The sequence below is a fragment of the Chanodichthys erythropterus genome, chromosome 22 (assembly GCF_024489055.1).
Source record: "Chanodichthys erythropterus isolate Z2021 chromosome 22, ASM2448905v1, whole genome shotgun sequence".
Classification (NCBI taxonomy): Eukaryota; Metazoa; Chordata; class Actinopteri; order Cypriniformes; family Xenocyprididae; genus Chanodichthys; species Chanodichthys erythropterus.
In genome coordinates, this window is record NC_090242.1 from 30,882,050 (window position 1) to 30,901,277 (window position 19,228).

The 19,228-nt window shown below is 36.1% G+C and overlaps 1 protein-coding gene across 2 annotated transcripts in view; it reads left to right on the forward strand.

Annotated features, from left to right (window-relative positions):
* Nucleotides 1-19,228, forward strand: part of mntb (MAX network transcriptional repressor b) — a 26,431-nt gene continuing 7,203 nt past the window's right edge. Inside the window, exons 1-4 of one of the 2 annotated variants that reach the window (XM_067376049.1) lie at nucleotides 1-234; nucleotides 4,550-5,207; nucleotides 11,363-11,404; nucleotides 11,759-11,870. In XM_067376049.1, the coding sequence (XP_067232150.1) occupies nucleotides 162-234; nucleotides 4,550-5,207; nucleotides 11,363-11,404; nucleotides 11,759-11,870 (885 nt within the window). In that variant the 5' untranslated portion in view covers nucleotides 1-161. The remainder of the gene's footprint in view (nucleotides 235-4,549; nucleotides 5,208-11,362; nucleotides 11,405-11,758; nucleotides 11,871-19,228) is intronic. The other variant, XM_067376050.1, reaches the window with a different exon arrangement.

The window sequence follows — 19,228 nt, forward strand, 5'->3', positions numbered from 1 at the left end:
GCCAGTGAAGTAATGTGTTTCTGATGAATTTCGGGAGCGCCCTGGAGGTCTTATGACTGTCTTTGGAAGCCAGTGGATTTTACTGTGATTAAGCCAACACATATATTTGTATCGGGGGCTTGCATACATTTTAACGGGAACTTATTGTATCGGTATTCAAAATGAGTATCGATACTCTATTGGAAGCGGCCAGGTATTTGGAGTGGCAAGCCCAGCAACAACAGATTACACGTGGTAAGGCGGGGGGGAACTGGGTGATTGCATAGATATACAGGATAAATTAGATACGTATGAACTGTTTGGGATTTTGCCCAGCAAATTGCATTTTCATGCCGGCACACTTCAAGATAAATAACTAGAGTAACATTTCCTTGAGAGAAAAAAAACTTATTGTAAGCATTGCGAATAAGAGCTCTGTATCAGTCGTCATGTTCACGGGTTTCCACTGTTTGTACTAGGGTGCAGTCTTCGTGACTAGGGCATATTTCGCTCACTCGGTTTCCGGGTTAAATCCATGCTATATTTAGTGCGCTACTATACTCGCTCAGTAGCGCTGCGGTGGGTGGGTACATATACCCCAGTACAGTACGTTTTTTTTTTATATATATATATTTGTCTGATACAATAAGTTAAACATTTTTGCTTAATGTATATTGGTTGGGGTCGAATTTCTAAAATTATTGCAACCAATTTTGCCGGCTAAACAGGTTAGCTAAAAGTAGCGAACGTTGTGTTTCTTATCCGTTGGGCGGTGGCAACAGACCAAAGGTTTTTTTTTTTTTTTACATAATGACATTGCCGAGTGGTTATCTCATGACTTTCAAGACCAACCTACTTTTCCCTTTACACTCCCTGACCAAATTCTTTTTGCTTAAATATATGGCAAAATTCCATAAAGCAGGCGATATATGATTATAATCGCGATGTATTTATCGCTTTAAACAGAATGGGGGGCTTTTTGTTTCATTCTCGAGGTGACGTGTCAGTAAATCCACACCCACAGCAAATACCGCGTGCTGTAAGACCGCCCTCTTCAACCACGTGCGCGCCAGACAGCCCCCCCTCCCCAGGTCACAACTGGGGAGAAAATAGGGCAACGCCACCCTCTCACAATGCAGAAGTTATATAATGTGCATTTTACATGCATATCCAAGTAAGAGCTTTGCAGACTTTTTACTCTTTGCAGACTGTGATTGATTTTCTTGTAATACAGACGAATATGTTGAGGAACAATAAGTGCAGCTGTTGGCATTTTTTTGAACATCTCTACAAGGTTCTTTTTAAATGTGCAAACTTTGCATACACTTACAGTATTTGACCTTGTACTAGAACTAGAAAATTGCGTGGAATCTTAAATGTGCCATATTAAATCTCTTTCCTCTTTTAAAGACTCTTTGTGGGGCTTTGTGTTGAAGGAAATGAGAATGATCCCCCTGCACATTTTCTAAGCAATATTATCAAAAAAGTGATTTTATTTGCAGAAAAGCACTTTTCATACAGTCAAACCTGGTTAAGCTTTCGCTTGCTCTAGACAAATTAAATTAATATAGAGCGTTAAAGACATGAATGGTCCCTAACTAGTTGTCCAGACACTAATTATTTGTTATTTCTATGTTATGTTTCCCAAGCTGGCCATAATTATAAAAGAGCCCTATACCAGCCAGCTCACACTTGTTTGTTCTTAAATTAAATGTCATGTTTGCATTTGATTTTATTGCTCAGAGAATGTCGTCGTTTCTTTTTAATGCGAGTTGCAGTTCATTGCAATTGATAAATATTTTGCTCTATTCTGGTCTAGTTTGTTTGAGATTATCTGGTCATGATTTCTGCATTAACCGGTGACAATAGAATGGAAATTTTACAGTATACTAGATGTGAGGAAACTTTATTAGAAGGTTCCTTTTTCCCATTTACACAGTTTAGTCCTAAATGTATGCCGTGTTTATAAAACACACACGTAAAGCCTGCAGACCACCATGGTATCTCATCTGTGTCCTGACGTCTCAAGAGCTTTACATGCGTATGGAGAGCAATAGATAGCACTTTCATGAGCTGTTCAGAGCTTATTAGCCAGGCTGTATAATGTTTGCACAATGACTCTTCAGGAGTGCACTTGAAGTGTTTGTGATTCCATTCCTGCTATCATGCTATTAATTTCTTTTTATGTTAATATCAAGGGAAATGACATTTCACTATGTAGTTTTCCTGTCCACTTATACAGTGGAGAAATATGCATGCACTGAAAATATTGATCTAAGTATTCTTTTATTGTTGATGGCTTCTGCGAATGCTTTTAACACTGCTGATGCAGGAGGATTCCCACATATCGTGGTTTGAACCGTAAGGGCGCTTTGCATCAGGTCACCCCTTTGTCTGCGGCGTGCTCGCATTCACTGGTTACGAGGTGCGGTGTCCCCTGCACAGGAATGTCTTGCAGTGCATTTGACACTTTTGGCTCAAATACGCTTTGGACCGCAGCCCAAATTCCTCACCCCTCGTATTACAATTCAAACATCGTTCTGAAGTCACATCTCAGATATGGATCGACAGGGCTAAACAATAGAGCCGTCCATTAATCATGGAAATCCTCAGATGATGGTTGCATTTTAGGCTGCAGATGGTACGGCCTGGGCTCAGATTCCCCACGCCAGCTCTTGGCTTCTAGTGCAGACTGCTGTATGATGTCAGTGTAGAGCTGGAGTCTAGGCAAGACTCGTACTGGGGCTTCTCTCTTAAAGAGACAGAGTGTTCAGGAAAGCTACCTCACACACCCTACCCGTTTGGGACATGGAGTCAGGAATTACTGCACCCTACACCGGCTTTTCCTGTTTAAAATGGAAACTATAGGTACAGCGCAGGTTTAAGCCCTGATAGATGAATAGCTTACACAGTTTTGATGTATTAAATCACAGGATTGTCTCTGTTGGACTCCAGCTTTATTAGTCAGAGTCTAGACAAGCACCAATTAGTTCCATTACTGATCTCTAAATTGATGTTGATCTCTAGTATTGCTACTGGTCTTTATTAGCTATGGCTTCTATTCCTCTTGCTCAAATGTTTATTTTTTCCCTCAATCAGAACTACCAGCATAGCTGGATAATAAATGATAAAACACCCTTTGAAATCTGTGCCGTGACCATTTACTTCAGGCTACTAATGAACCAGGCAACTACATTAGGGTAACATGAATGCGAATTTCATGAAAAAAAAAATATATATATATTCTTGAGGAAAATCGATAACCGTAAGATGAGACCTGGAGCAAAAACATTTGGATTATGCTGTGATGGTCAGATAAGTAATCTCTTACAGTCTCAAGAACAAAAGTAATGCAAATAGTGGTTGGCCAACATGTTTTTTTTATGGCCCAGTCTAGAGTGGCCAATTGAAATTGACATGATAAAATTTAATGACCACAAATAAGATTTTCCTTCATTTCAGCAATTTTGTGTAGAAGTATTTCACACAGTTTTTACTTAAGAAGCTGCAAATTTAACTTATGTGAGAAATCAAAATACTAACCCTAATCACAATTCTGAGTGAATTAATCAGTCACACAACTTTTTATTGAGCTTTTTATTGAGCATCTAGGAATTTATTCAGTAAATGTTTCCATTGTAGTTTATTAGTTTATCATAATTAAGAAATTGTTCACTTCAAGCAAAAAAAAATAAAAAATAATAATATGTATATATATATATATATTTCTTTTACACATTTTAGAATTTGCATTGTTTACATACAGCATTTTCTTTATACCACATCCAAAAGTTTTCATAATTAAACTTGATTGTTTCCACAGCAATTTTATGGACATGTTAATACAGGCATATATTACTACAGTGATATTTATGTAACATTTTGCCTTAATCAAAAATGCTCATTAACTGGAACATTGAGTGATAATATTTCAAAGTGGTTTCTGTCATTATGAGAGACAATAAATATTGTATTTTCCTGCTTTAGAAACAGTCCAGTAAACACTGCTAATGGGGATTAGAAGTGAATTTCGTTTTAAAGCATCCTTGTATAAACAAACCTGGAAAGAGATGTGAAGATTTGGGGAGAAAAGCAAGAGATTCTTAGGGCATTCCAGTGAACCATTAATGCGATATATATTATAAATTAAATCAGGAGAGCTGACCACAAATGCGCAGTATATGTTGTTTGTTTTTCATACTGTTACAGCAGAATACAAAAAAAAAAATAATCTGTAAGAAAAGAATTCGACGACTGAATACATATTCTTGTGATACCATATATCACATTAAAATACTTTATTCTCCTGACATCTGAAAATAGAACATGAAGGAACTTTTACAGTGCATTCAGTCAAACTAACAGATATGGATTATTTGTAGTGCAACCTTATGATCTGAAATGTTTTTTTCGTCTTTATGAGTGGAACTTCCCCAAACCGGAAGTGCCCAATCTAAAATGCAGTAGGCTCGTTAGGAAAAAGGCAGATATTATTCTCAAATAGCAGAAAGGTCTTTAAGCTTTAGCCTTTATTTTATCATAACATTTTATCTTTTTCTTCGTCCTACAGAGGAGGAGCAGAGAGAGAAGGCCCTGCTGTCCCGTGAGGCTGAGCAGAAGCTCTCCGCCCCCATTATCCAGTCTGTCCAAGTCAACCATGTGACCTGGGCAGAAGACATGCGGCTTGAGTCGCATCGCCACCACCAGCACCACCCTCCAGTCCCGCCCCCTCCCCTCCCAGCACCTGTTCCCATAGCTGTCATTCCCATCCCGGTGGTCCCTGCCAAACCTGCAGCCCCTCCCATTCAGACTGCTTCGTCCCTTCACACAGCCTCCCCAATGCCAGTGGTCACATCCTTGGCCACGGCCTTGTCCCCACCAGCAGCCCCTCTCCTCAGCCCCAATGGCAAGGACGCCCACTCATCTCCGCAGCAGCAGCAACATCGTCACTTGATTGCACATGTAAAAACAGAAATTAACAGCTTGCCTCCTTCGAATAACGGTCCCAAACAGCAACAGCCACAACAGACGCAGACACTGCTGCAGCCGTATCCAGCACCCATCATCACAGCCCAGCACCCGCCACAGCAACACGCCCTCCTGCCCCAGCCAGCACTACCCCAACCTCAGCCTACGCCAACCCAGGTTCAGGCAGGCCAACCACCCAGGCCTAATGGAGCCACTGTGGAAGATCCACGCAACCTGGACGGGAAAAGGAGACCTGGAGGGTGAGCCATGTTTTTGTGGTTTTATATAAGAAAGTAGATTTGCACTATATATCTAACTGATTTTTTATATATAAATATATTAGGGCTGTCGATTTAAAGGGTTAGTTCACCCCAAAAATCACACACATGCGTCGTGGTACTCACATGATCTGTGTCGGCTAATACAAAAAAAAACAATATACAATATTGTAAACAATATTGTCTATTTTGTTCAATTTTACCAATGAAAATATAAAGACAAAGCAGAACTGTTCGCCTCCACGCAATGCACAACAGTGTTTCATTTCTGAATCTGTGTTTTGAACGAAACAATTGAAACGCATGATTCAGCAGACAATTCATAAAAGACTTGTTGCACTTGAAGCGGCACTACACAGACCACAGATCAGTGTATGACAAAGTACAGCCAGAACGATTCAAAAGCAAACACAGTTCAGTCTGTGCCGCATCGTTCAACATGCCTGAAGTGAACCATTTACTTCACTCCTAAATGAATCAGCCGTCGAATTAATGAATGAATGAATGAATGAATGACCGACTTAATCGTTAAGACATTTACCGCCACCTACTAGAGTCTAATTTTATTTTTTAAAAATGATTTCATATTTCCATATTGATTAAAAAAATGAAAGGTATAATTTACCCAAAAATGAAAATTCAGTCAACATTTACTCAACCTCATTTCATGTGTAAAAAAATTCTGTGTTGAATCGAATAAAATATTTCTTTCTGAAGCAACTTTTTGTAATGTCTCTTTGATGCTTTACACAACAATGAGCTGAAAATACAGAAAAATACAAAAATGTTTGTACACTGTCATTGACTAGATATATTTTTAAAATAATATAGGCAACTTTTTACTGGTAACACAAGGCATTGTCATTATCGGGACCAACAAATATTCTTCCATTGCATTATTATACATTATATTCAACATTATATATAGTATTTCAATGTAGAACTTGTACTAAAACTCTGTAAACTTGAATTTGTTTCTCATGCAGTCATTTTCATTTTGGGTGAACTATACACAATACATATTGTCACTATTCACGATACATATTGTTGCATTTTTGTATTGTGATATATTGTGACACGATATATTGTTATACACCTAAAAATATATATATATATATATATATATATATATATATGTATACAGTGCTGCTTGAAAGTTTGTGAACCCTTTGCAGAATCTGTAAAAATTTTTTACAAAATAAGAGAGATCATACAGAATGCATGCTTTTATTTAGTACTGTGCTGAGTAAGATATTTTACATAGAATGAACATAAGAATAAAGAATAAACACAAGATGTTTACATATAATCCACAAGACAAAAAATAGCTGAATTTATTAAAAATGACCCCGTTCAAAAGTTTGTGAACCATTGATTCTCAATACTGTGTGTGGTTACCTGGATGATCTATGATTTTTTTGTGATGGTTGTTCATGAGTCTCTTGTTTGTCCTGAGCAGTTAAACTGACCAACGTTCTTCAGAAAAATCCTCCAGCTCCTGCAGATTCTTCAGTTTTCCAGCATCTTTTGCATATTTGAACCCTTTCCAGCAGTGACTGTAGGATTTTGAGATCTGTGTTTTCACACTGAGGACAACTGAGGGACTCAAACTCAACTATTAAAAAAGGTTCAAACATTCACTGATGCTCCAGAAGGAAACACAATGCATTAAGAGTCGGGGGGGTGAAAATTTTTGAACAGGACGAAGAAGTCCAATTGATATTTAAACAAAATAAGAACAATTTTTTCATTTAGTACTGCCCTTCGGAAGCAACAGAAGATACTTAAGTGTTTCCCGGAAGACAGATTAAGTACAATTTACCTTGATCTTTGAATTCAAAAAGTTTTCACCCCTAGCTCTTAATGCATTGTGTTTCCTTCTGGAGCATTAGTGAATATTTGAACCTTTTTTAATAGTTGTGTTTGAGTCCCTCAGTTGTCCTCAGTGTGAAAAGATGATCTCAAAATCACACAGTCACTGTTGTAAAGGGTTTAAATATGCAAAAAATGCTTGAAACTGATGAATCTGCAGGAGCTGGAGGATTTTTCTGAAGAACAGAGCTCAGTTTAACTGCTCAGGACAAACAAGAGACTCATGAACAACCATCACAAAACATAAAAACAGTTGTGGATCATCAGGTAACCACACACAGTATTAAGAACCAATGGTTCATAAACTTTTGAATGGGGTCATTTTAATAAATTCATCTATTTTTTTGACTTGTGAATTATATGTAAACTATTATGTAAACTGCTATTATTTCAATTATTTGTGCCGCCCTACAAGAAAGCTGAAGAGTTTTTTCAAAGCGGTGGAGATTAAACTGTAGGACACGACACACATCATGTAATCATAACTGAATGAAACTAGGTTGGCTATTTTGTAAGGAGATTGCAATTTTAAAAAGTAGGATGCTGTCCTGTATGGTGACCCATGATGAGAAGTAACGCAGCCCCACAGGTCATGCTGTATGTTTGCAGGTTGCAAACTGCGTTTGTGATTTCTGATATCATCATTTTCTCACCCTCATGTCATTCCAAACTCATTTGACTTTATTTCTTCTGTGAAGTGACAATTTGGAGAAATGCACAATAAAATTAGTTTTTATGACGACTCCACTCAGTGGTGGAACTAGAGTTTTTTACATGGGGTGGTCAAGACTGCCTCAGGGGGTCCATAGACCATGAAAGAGCATGAGTGTGTAACCCTAGCTTGCCTAAGATTATGAATATGATTGCTGATTAGAGGTAGAAATACGTGATCCAAAAGAGTAACTTCACATTACCCCACATTAGCTAAACCTTCCGAGTACTACACTGTGTGTAGTATTACTAGCACAGATGTAAATATAATGTATGATCGGCTAAATTTGGAACTTTCTTATTTCTCTTATTTGATTAACTGTTTGTTAATGGAGCAAAAAAATCTGCCGTTAACTTGCACAGAGATTCAAATTCGTAAAAGATGTTGAGGAATCTTAAACCATATGGTAAACCTTAAACTTAGTTCAAATAGGATGTGGTGCACACCGGGCAAAAAGTGCCATGCCACTTCCAGATGCATCTCATTTTCAAGTTCATGGTGGCAGTCCAAAACAAATAGTGAATCTAATCACCATACAGTCAAAAAGTGGTGTTGATGAGCGCAAATGGAAAGTGAAAGGGAAATCTATATTGTTATATCTCTCTATATGAAGCATATTTAATACACGCTCTTGCAGCTAAGGGTGAAGATATCATGTAAATTAACAAGGATTTGTGGCAAATGTTATGTAATTTAATTTAAAACTATGTGCTCTGAGGCATGCAGATTTTGAACAGCTCTGTGCTTTTTGTAGAGTATGCGTCAGCTTTTATTCTTATTCTGTATATCAGAACAAATAAAACAACAAAATACACCATATAAAATAATACAATAGACAAAAAGAGAAAGAATATGCGATCAAAACAATTAAAAATAAAACAATATAAAATTGATACAAATGTTCAATTAAAACTTACCCTAAAAAAATTAGTTTTAAGGCGAGATTTAAAATTAGATTGCCTTATCTCACTAGGTAAAGAATTCCATAGTTTTAGAGCTAATGAACGATCTCCCATCAGTCTTAAACGCGTTAGCGGAACAGTTAAAAGACCGGTTTCAGATGAACAAAGGTCACGTGTTGGACAAATATCGTTAATACAATAACAATGTGCAGCGCTGCTGAAGCACCAGGTTTGTCAATGACAAACACATTTCTGCATCTGCTCTGAAAAAATACAAATAAAAGCTTGATGGTTTAATGCTTGAAAATCAATAAATGAAGACAGTCAGGCATAAATATTAGTGTTGTAATTTTACATTTGTACTTTCAAAAAAAAATATCATTATTGTATTATTTTTCTTAAAGGCACAGTATGTAAGTTTTGCTTATTCAAAACAATAACAAAGGTGTAGCTTGATGACGCCGTGAATGAGCATTGAATCATGGGAGTTGTCATCTTTACCTCCAAAGCTGATGGAAAGCATCATGTTTATGGATGAGTTAATGTATTCAATTTTTATTAATGTTATTGTGGTATGAAGCAGGGCGCGGTGAAAGCCTGAGAATTTTTACGTTGCTGTTTTTATTATGTTAGTTGGCCACTGCTAATTATTTCGTTTGGTTATGTTTATTTTATGAAGTTACATTAAACGTCCCTCTCCTTCCCTGGACTTGAACTTCATTACAGTTACGTTTGATCACTTAAATTCATATTATTTTATTTTATTCTAATGAAATAGCTGCAAGTGCTGCTTAATTACTACTCATACAGGTCACTTTATTTGACGAATTAGAATTTTCGGGTAACGCAGCGCTGTTTAACTTGGTCAGGACAATCTTAACTAAAATATATTTGAGTGTGTTGAAAGTTATGTTAATGTTATATGTATGTATGAGTATGAGATACTTGTTGCACACTGCAGTAAAGTAGATTGATATTAGAATATCATTTTAAAAAAGCTGGATGACTTGTGTTGCTTAATTTTAAAATCTATTGTATGGTGGAGAAAATGCTGTATTATTGTTACTACAAATAAAGCTCTTATTATGCTATGTTAGCCACTTGACAAAATAGTGTTTTCTCTGAGGCATGGTACAAACATGTTACTTGTGGTAAATCAAGAGAACAAAATTTTCAAACAATAAGACTAAACATGTTGAGCTATATAACAGTGATTAGTTTTCTGTAGGTAAAGGCATCCAAACAGTTACTCGCCTGTCTAATAAAATGCATAATATATTAAAGAAACTTTGGTGTTTCTACGGAAATCAAGGGTAAGGCGGATATGATGTCATTGACATGCGACGCAATGACGTGGGCCGTTACAGTGGTTAAAATGGCTGATTTCTCTGTTTAAACATTATTGGAAACATTTGGGATAATGTAAGAACACAAGTCAACAAAATATTTAACATTTTTCTAGTGGTTTTTGGATATTTTAGTCAAAAAAACTTACATATTGTGCCTTAAAATACTAAATTTTACTGTGAAATATTACAATAATAAATATTTTGTTTAATATTTTTAGTTAGTAGTAATAATAACAATGACAATTTATTATTTTTATTATTACAGTCATATTTAAATTCAAGCTAATCTTTTGGCTGCATTGTGCAACCCTAGCAAACCAGGAGCTTTTTAAACGAGGTGCTTTCCATTTATTGCTTAAAGCTCACTTTAAGCGAAAACTACTGGTCTAACTAATAAAGTTCGAACGTTATTAAAGATAAGTGAACGGTCAGTAAAATATAAGATAAAAAAAAGTACTCTATTACAACAAGCATAGATAAATGCAATATAACAGTTACATGTAAAGTAAGGTCTAACAGTACTATTCAAGCACAGAAATATAATAAATGTAAAATATATTGTTTACTGTATAAATTAAATGTATATTAAACTTTGTTAAAGCTGTGTTTTGTTTGATTAACATGAATGATATTCAGCTGTTTACTTTCACTTAAAAGATAACCAAATGTGTTTATGAGAATACTTGCCAGGGAGACCCGAAAGAGGAATAATTTCAGGAAAATCTGAAACTCGCCTCTCTGTGTGTGCGGCTGTTCACACAGATAACGGCGCGCGAGTACCGAATTGAGTTTTCTTTCTTGCTGGAATAGTTTAAAATTGCTTAAATGTGTAATTGGCAAGACAAAACATGCAGATGATAAACTATCACTCTATGTTGGTTAAACTTTGCAGTTAATCCACGAATCGCACGCGTGCCGAACCGTACGGATCAACTACGATCCATTCCACCCCTAGGAAAATCGCAATTATGTTTTCCCCAAATCGTGCATCTCCAATGAGAGGAAGATTTTCAGTGAAGTTTTGCACTGTTGTTCACATGAAGCTATCATTTGGCATCAGAAGACACCTAAGGACCACTTTTATAGTACTTTTATATCTTTTGTTTTTTGGAGCTTGACCACAACCCCTGGTTAATGTATGCTGTCTTTGTTTGTGTTAGAGCTGCATGAACATTCTTTCCTTTTGTGTTCCCTGGAAGAAAAGTGTTTGAAATGGAATGAGGGTGAGCTATGGCAGATCATATGGTTGAATCATGAAAGTTTACATGCAGCGTAGAAACGTATTTAATATTTTCCCTGCAGAGCTGGAACTCGAGAAGTTCACAACAAGCTGGAAAAGAACAGGTGGGTGAACTTCTGTTTACATTTTTGTGTTTATTCATTTCGACAAACAGAAGCGGAGCGTATGAACTCATTGAGTTTGAGGTGCAGTCTCTTTAATGTAAGTCGTTTGGTTGCCGGACTGATCACATACATTAACCCTTGGTCGATTTGCAATTAGTGTGCTATTTGCTTTATTGGCTTGAAAGGCCTATGCCCTATTAGTACTAGTAACAATTATGATATTACAAAGCTGTTGCTTGTTGACTTCTTCATTGCTGTTGCATCCATCCCCAAAATGCTTCGCTTAAACATCTGTTAAAACTCTCACTTGCTTTCCACAAAACAGAATGATTAGTGCTTTTCTTTCTGTCACAGACGAGCACATCTAAAAGAATGTTTTGAAACCCTCAAGAGGAACGTTCCTAATGTGGATGAAAAGAAAACTTCCAATTTGAGTGTCCTAAGGAGTGCCCTCCGCTACATCCAGGTAAGTCAAAGATAGGATTGGATGTGTGCGCTATAAAACAGGGTTTTAATTGCATCCAATAGAAGCTTCTGAAAGAAACTATTCAATATAATGTTTTAATAATATAATCATATTTTGCTTATAAAAGAAGACTATTTTTAGGACCATTAAGAATAAAAATCTTGGCAGAATAGAAAAAATATGTATGTATGTATATAAATGTATATAAATATTAGGGCTGTTGACTGAATGTGTTAATTTAATTAGTGATGTAAAATAACGCGATTAAAATGATTTAACGCAATTAACGGCCCACCCCAAACCTATATACTTACTTTTCATACAGTTGATTGGTGATGAACATAATGCAGGGCAAAAGCTCACTGCGTGATGGAGCCTAAAGAATCAAGTTAGAATGGCCATGAAATTCAACATATCAGGGCAAAAATGTTTTATTTTGTCTGTTTTTGCAAAATGTTGCCAACGGATATATTGCCTATAAAAGCTGCAGCAGAATTGTTGTGCATCACACAATGGTATTTCATTAATGGATGAATCAGAATTTTGAGTGAATCAATCGGGTGAACCAATGATTCAATGGCATAAAAAGAGCCATTTACTGAATTAATCAGCCGTTTTAATGAATTGAATGAATGAATGAATGAATGACTCAATGATTTATTCATTTAAACATTTACTGCCACCTACTGGCAGTTTTAGTTTCTATTTTAGAGTATCACTTCATTAAAAAAATAATATAATATTTAGGCATAGTTTGCCCAAAAATGAAAATTGTTTATTTACATTTACTCGCCCCCATGTTGTTTCAAACCTGTATATATATATACAGGTATATGTATAACCTGTATATATATACGTGTATTTGCGTAACATAAAAGAATATATTTTAAAGAATGTTGGTAAACTGTTTTGGTCTGTAAATATATCTAAATACCAATTCAGATGCAGCTTAAAAAAAAAAACAAAAAAAAAAACATGGCCATTGCAGCCTAAAAGTGTAATAAATTCTATGTTGACTCGAGTAAAATACTACTTTCTAAAGATACTTTTTGTAATGTCTATTTAATGCTCTTCTCATTTAACACAATAAAGACTAATATAATTTTTGGGGTAATTTCTCAGTCAAATTTGATTCAATTACATTAATTAATCAGCACATCATGTAATTAATTAGATTAAAAAGTGTAATTGCCAAGCCATTCATGGACTCGGCAATTACTATTAACATTATAAATTATTGAATCTCTTGTTTGATGTGTACCATAAAGCCTACATGATTGGTAATGCGTATGTAACTGTCCGTAATTTATTTATTTGACAAACTACGGTAATTTTCTGCCTGTTACGGAGACTTCCGAGTAATCTGATCTACAGCAGCTTTTCGCCTTTGCTCTTTTGTTATGGAGCGCGTTCTTATTGGTTTGCTGGTCTATGCGAGTTTACATGGGCAGGATAAGCTATGAGCGGACCGCTCGCCCAAGAGGAAAAATGAGCTGCTGCCAGATCTCGATATCCGAAAATCACATTTTATTTGATACAAAACTAACTAGACTTAGCCAAATGGGGAAAAATCATAACTTACACTATTTTTATAGTATTTAATTTTCTCCACAAGGAAATTAGCCTAATTTCTGTATGAAAACTGAAAACAAAAGGATGTTAATCAATAGTCTGTGCGTTTGTTAAAGTCATCATTTTGCATAATTTCATCTTATTTTTTATAGAATACTGATATTTGTATTTTTATAGCCTACTTATTTTATTATAATTACATTCTACTTTTTATTTATATTATACTGCTAATACTAATTATATTATATGCCTAATTATTTTTAATTATTAATTTAAAAAGTACTTCTGGCATACATTTAAATTGACGCCATTGTGTTTTTTATTTGTCGTGTCTGATTTAGTGTCCTAAACGGGCGAAGTATGTTGTTTGTGTGACACTAGCGGCACCTAGCGGATTACAAAAATACAGCACATTTTGCAAACGCACCTTTCGCATATCGCGCCTCCGTCGACTCAAACATCACAAAAGCTCTTACAGGTGCTTGTGAAGGCATGTCTCCACAGGTAAATGTAGGCCACTCTCAATAAAACATTTTAGAAGTACTTTTCGCTGTGTTGCTATGTGTCATAAGCAACTGAGTAAACTAACATGGTCTAGAGCAGGGGTGTTAAACTCATTTTAGGTTGATGGCCGGATTAAAAATTAACAATATGTGGCAGAATTACCTTTTTTCTTTTTTTTTTTCTTCTTTTTTTAAACCTTAGTGCGCTTATAGTTGCATTAGCCTAATATTAACCATACGAACAACAAATTAGGCTAATTTGCGAGAGAACTTGTACACTGCTCTTTAAAACTGCATTTGTTTTTACAGGAAAAATACCATTAGATTTATTTAAATAATGCTTTATTTAATATTTTTTATTAGCACCAATTTTTATTTATTTTTTTATTTTATTTTATTTTTGAAGCAAATTGGCCGATTCTGGTACTGGTACTTAAAGCTAATTTATTTGTTGTTAATGTTTTCACCGGCCAAACTGGCCTTAAACAAAAATGTGTAGCCCTTTGATATTAGAGGCAAACTCTGCATTTTTATCACAATCCCAACAAAGATGTTATGCACATAAGCAGTTGTTTTTAATTTAAATTATTGTATAATTTCAAGATTAACAGCAAAAACAGCATGGCCTGATTTTATATTTTTGAGACATCTGCACAATCATCAGATGGAATGAATGAAAATGCAAATTCAATCTCTGACAGTAGGTGGCGCTTATGGAACAGCAGCGATATAGCGTTTCCTTGGTTACTGCTAACACAAAGCAGTGCTGCTTGGCTACTACTTTATACGGAGATACATCAAAACTTTTCTGAAGACATTCCCCTTCAGAGATACATTCATATCAACCCTAATTAAATATTTATATTATTTTTTCTATATTTTGCAAACAGTGAACTTGTGCAGGGTGCAGTATTTTCTCTGCTGGCGCATGTGTTCTCCTCTTTGTTTCCGTATTTAGCGTGTATCTGTGTTAACATCCTGTTTACAGACTTCATAAATATTTCCTTAAATTAAATTTTGGGAAATTATTACAAAGCAGTTTGTTTGCAAGCCCGGAATAAAGATTGACCAAAATAAATCTTAAAACGTTTGGATTTATGGCCAATGGACTACTGCATCTTTTTTTCTTTTTATTATAGTTCAAATCACCCCAGATTGGACAGCTTTGGGGGCCGTATGTTTGACACCCCTGGTCTAGAGAGAACGTTTATTAGCTGTAAACCCACTCAGCATATAGCGTTATAACTGCATTGGCTACATTTTTACATGGCGCACCACCCAGCATACCCTGTTAAAATGTCACCGCTCGCCACCATATATATATATATTTATTTATTTATTTTTTATTTTTTTTTTATGTTTGATGACCCAGTCATGTTTTTATGAGATTCACCTAGAAACACATATCCGTATGCCATTTGTAGGATAACTGATGTGTACTGTTATGTCTGCTTGTAAAAGTTAATGTCTGAATGTGAGGAAGGAGTTTTGATCATGACTTCCTCTGACCTATATTAAAACAAGCTATAGATCAGGGGTGCCGAACTCCAATCCTGGAGAGTCACAGTCCTGCAAAGTTCAGCTCCGACCCTGATAAAAATCAGGAATTGGTCACAAGATGTGGATTTGTAGTCCGTTTCCTCTCGTTCTCACCCTCCCACCCTCATACACTTCTCTGTACATACTCTTCTGGCAGAATGGTGTCATGTGCATCTGCCAAAACATCCTGGGTTGAATTCTTCTCCGTGTGTGCTCATTATATTTTTTTTCCTTACCCTCTTCCCCTGTCCTTTTCTTACTTTTTTCCCATTTCGCTGTTGCTCTATCCATATGGATTTTTTTGCCTGATGTTCAACATCTAATGTTAAAAATCTCCAGAGAGAGGATGAAATCCGTGATGTATTTACATAATATTTTGCACATTTAAAATTAAGTTAGGATAATTTGGTGGTCAATCACAGAATGTAGGTCAACATGCCTACATTTATATATATTTTCCTTTGTTAAGGTGCTGAACTGCATATTGCCCGGATCAGAACATTAAGACTGACGTAGATACAGCTGACATAAAAGCGCCAAGGTCACGCTCCATTATTTAATTTGCAGACTGCAGTCATGACAATTAGTATAATAATGTGGGCGGAAAGGTGACCTGGTTATGAAAGATATATATCCGAGTTAACATGATCTCAAAAGCTATAAAACTTAGCTGGCGATGGTTATAAAGACACAATAAGCAGCACAAGCGAGGGAATGTGGGCCGCCCACTTGCACGCTACTCTATTCTGCAAGCGCTGTTCTCCTGATCTCTCTCTTTCTCCCCCTCCCTCACCCGCTTTCAGCCTGCTCCCGTGTCCACGTGAGACGTGAGCACATGGCGAGCGCGAGCCTGGTGACGTCAACTGCTGTTCTGTGTTGTCCTCCCCTCCCTCTCTCCCTCAGCGTGCTCACCAGTGTTGCCAAGTCCACGTATTTCCTGCGGAATTCGGCTACTTTTACACTGTTGCTGTGGGTTGTTTTTTTAGTACGCAGGTAGAAGAGACACCACACACCCCATAATGAGATTTTTACCAGGGAATCTCCCTGGAACGTGATTGGGCTAGTTTTGGCTGTGATTGAGTGGGGTTTGAATAGCATTTAGGCTGGTTTTGTTACACAAACCTGGCAACCCTGGTGCTCACATCAGACCCACACATGCCGAACTAGGCTGTTTAAATGAAACAATGTGTCTTGATAGACTGTTTTATGGATTTGATGTGCAACGTTTTTGTATGCTTCTGTAAACGTTTGAGTCGGTGGCCTTAGTCGGTGGGCCATAGTCCTGTGAACTGTTGTAACCAAGGAGACTGTGAGGAACTGAGCTGGTGGTCAGTGAGCAGCAGGGGGTTCCTCTGTCTGTAGATTGAGTTTCGCTACCGATTCCGATCTGGATGCAGTCAAATGCTGTCTGCGGGTTCATCCAGGCATAGCGCACTTCTTTTACGCCTGCTGGTTACAGTGTAATATAACGGACAGGACTGTTGAATTTTCAAACAAGATATTACAAGTTACATCATCAGATCACAGCTGCAATGATGTCCTGGTCCCGTCAGTGTTGATTTGTGGTTGACCGGGATTTTTAATAGCCAGTGCTAATGTCAAAATTTTACACCGTAATTGAGTAATTGGTTTTTGGTGGCTGATATACACAAACAGCTAAATAATGACAAAAAGTGAATACTTAATTCACATTATATAATCAAAATTCACTCAAAACTGTGAGAAAAGGACATTATAAATAACATTTATTCGTTGACATAATATTCATTGACAGTATTTGTGAAAACGTACACTTTAGCAAGAGTACTTATTACAAACATAATATACTTTAAATGAATTTACTTAAGTGCGAACTGAATATAATGTTTTCAGATACTTAAATTATAATATATTTTCATTTAATTTTAAATATCCAATTAAGTTTATATTAAATTCAATTAGTTTTGACCCACTTAAGTAAGACTAATTTCATAATTCTGTTGTCTTTGAAATGTGGTTATAATGTAGTTGAATGTACTGACAACGAGCATTTATGGTCTAACTAAAATGTTTTTAATGTAATTTGACTAATTTCTACTGAAACTTGTATGTCATGCATTTAAATATATTTGTAATTACATATTTGTAATGATAAAATTTAGTACATTATTTACTTTAAATGTAATATTTTAAATTATAATGGGTTTTAGTATGTTAGTACTATGTTAGTTACTACTTTAAAGCATGATAAAAATAAATATTAAATCAGTTATTTAAATTGTACTTTAAAGTACAACTTATTTTGACATTATTACAAAGTGCACCTTTTTAAAGTGCATTTAACTGTGCTAAGAAGCATAGTCATGAAAGTGTACTCTATAATATTTTCCGCATATTTTCTACTTTTAAGATTTGAAGTTCACTAACTAATTCGATTTACAATTAAGTGCTCTTCTTTTTCCCAGGGCAAGGCTGTCAGTAGCTTTTGGTGTTTATGTAAGGAAATAACTTTTCTGTTCATTAAATTCAAACTGAGCGATTTAATCGGTTATTAACTCAAATTCATTCAAGATAAGCATTATCCATTGACAATACAGTCAAAAGATTTTGCAACTGAGACACTATTCTATTAATCATTAAATTGGGATGTATAAAAAACAATGAAATATTGCATGTTTAACAGCCAATTTATATGATTCAATCGAAAATATTAACGCAGTTTTATTTAATTGTTTGGATGTTCAAATGCAGTGTTAGCGGTCAGTGTTACTTGACCGCTCTCTTCTCTTCTTCAAACTACACATGATGACAGTGAGCGTTGCTGAGCAGTTGAGGAGTGTTTCTAATCACAAAGGAGGAAGGGAGGAGGGAGTGCGAGAGCCATCAGACTGTAAAATACTAGAGGTCGATGTGAGCCAATCGCATTAGCCCTTGCCTCTCTATTACACCTCCTCATCACCATGTTGCACATTCCCTGCTCTGTTGCCAAGGAGACCATGGCGGGTTCCAGCTGTTGCCGTGGTGATATCCAGTGGGACCTGAATATCTAGTCACTAGGGATGTCTAGTTAATTTCTTCACACACAAAAGATGGAGTGAGTTCAAAACTGGCCTGGGGTCAGCCAGCACAGTTTTATACACACATCAGGATTTGAGTTGATATATTGGTATTATTTGTTATACATTGAGTTGATGTATCAGCATTTGGCAATACCGACTGGTTTAAGATCACAAAAGGTGTCCGACAAGGATGCAACTTATCACCAGCCCAGTGTAATTTGTATGCAGAATCTATCATGAGGCGATGTTCCTCCCACCAATTTTTACACCAATTGATGATTCATACAGATTACATCAATAACCTGCGATATGCTGATGATGCAACCCGGAAAATGAAAAGGACCTGGAATATCTGGTCAAAAGTGTCAAGGATGAATGTGAATGTATGGGTCTACACCTTAACATCAGTTCAAGATTTCCTCTTTCTTGGATCCAAGATTGTCCATAGTGGTGACTCAAGACCCCAGACATCAACAGAAGAATTGCACTTGGATGAAATGGAATGGCGAACATCTGGAAAAGTAAAGATATTACCATTAAAACAAAGACACAAAAGAATAAACGCAATTATTTTACGCATGTGAAAGCTGGATACTTAAGAAGAGGGATAGAAGGAAAATGCCTTCGAACTGTGGATGCTGCGAGCGCCATGGACATCAAAGGTCGCAAACAAGACGATCTTAGAGCATGTTAATATAAAGATATC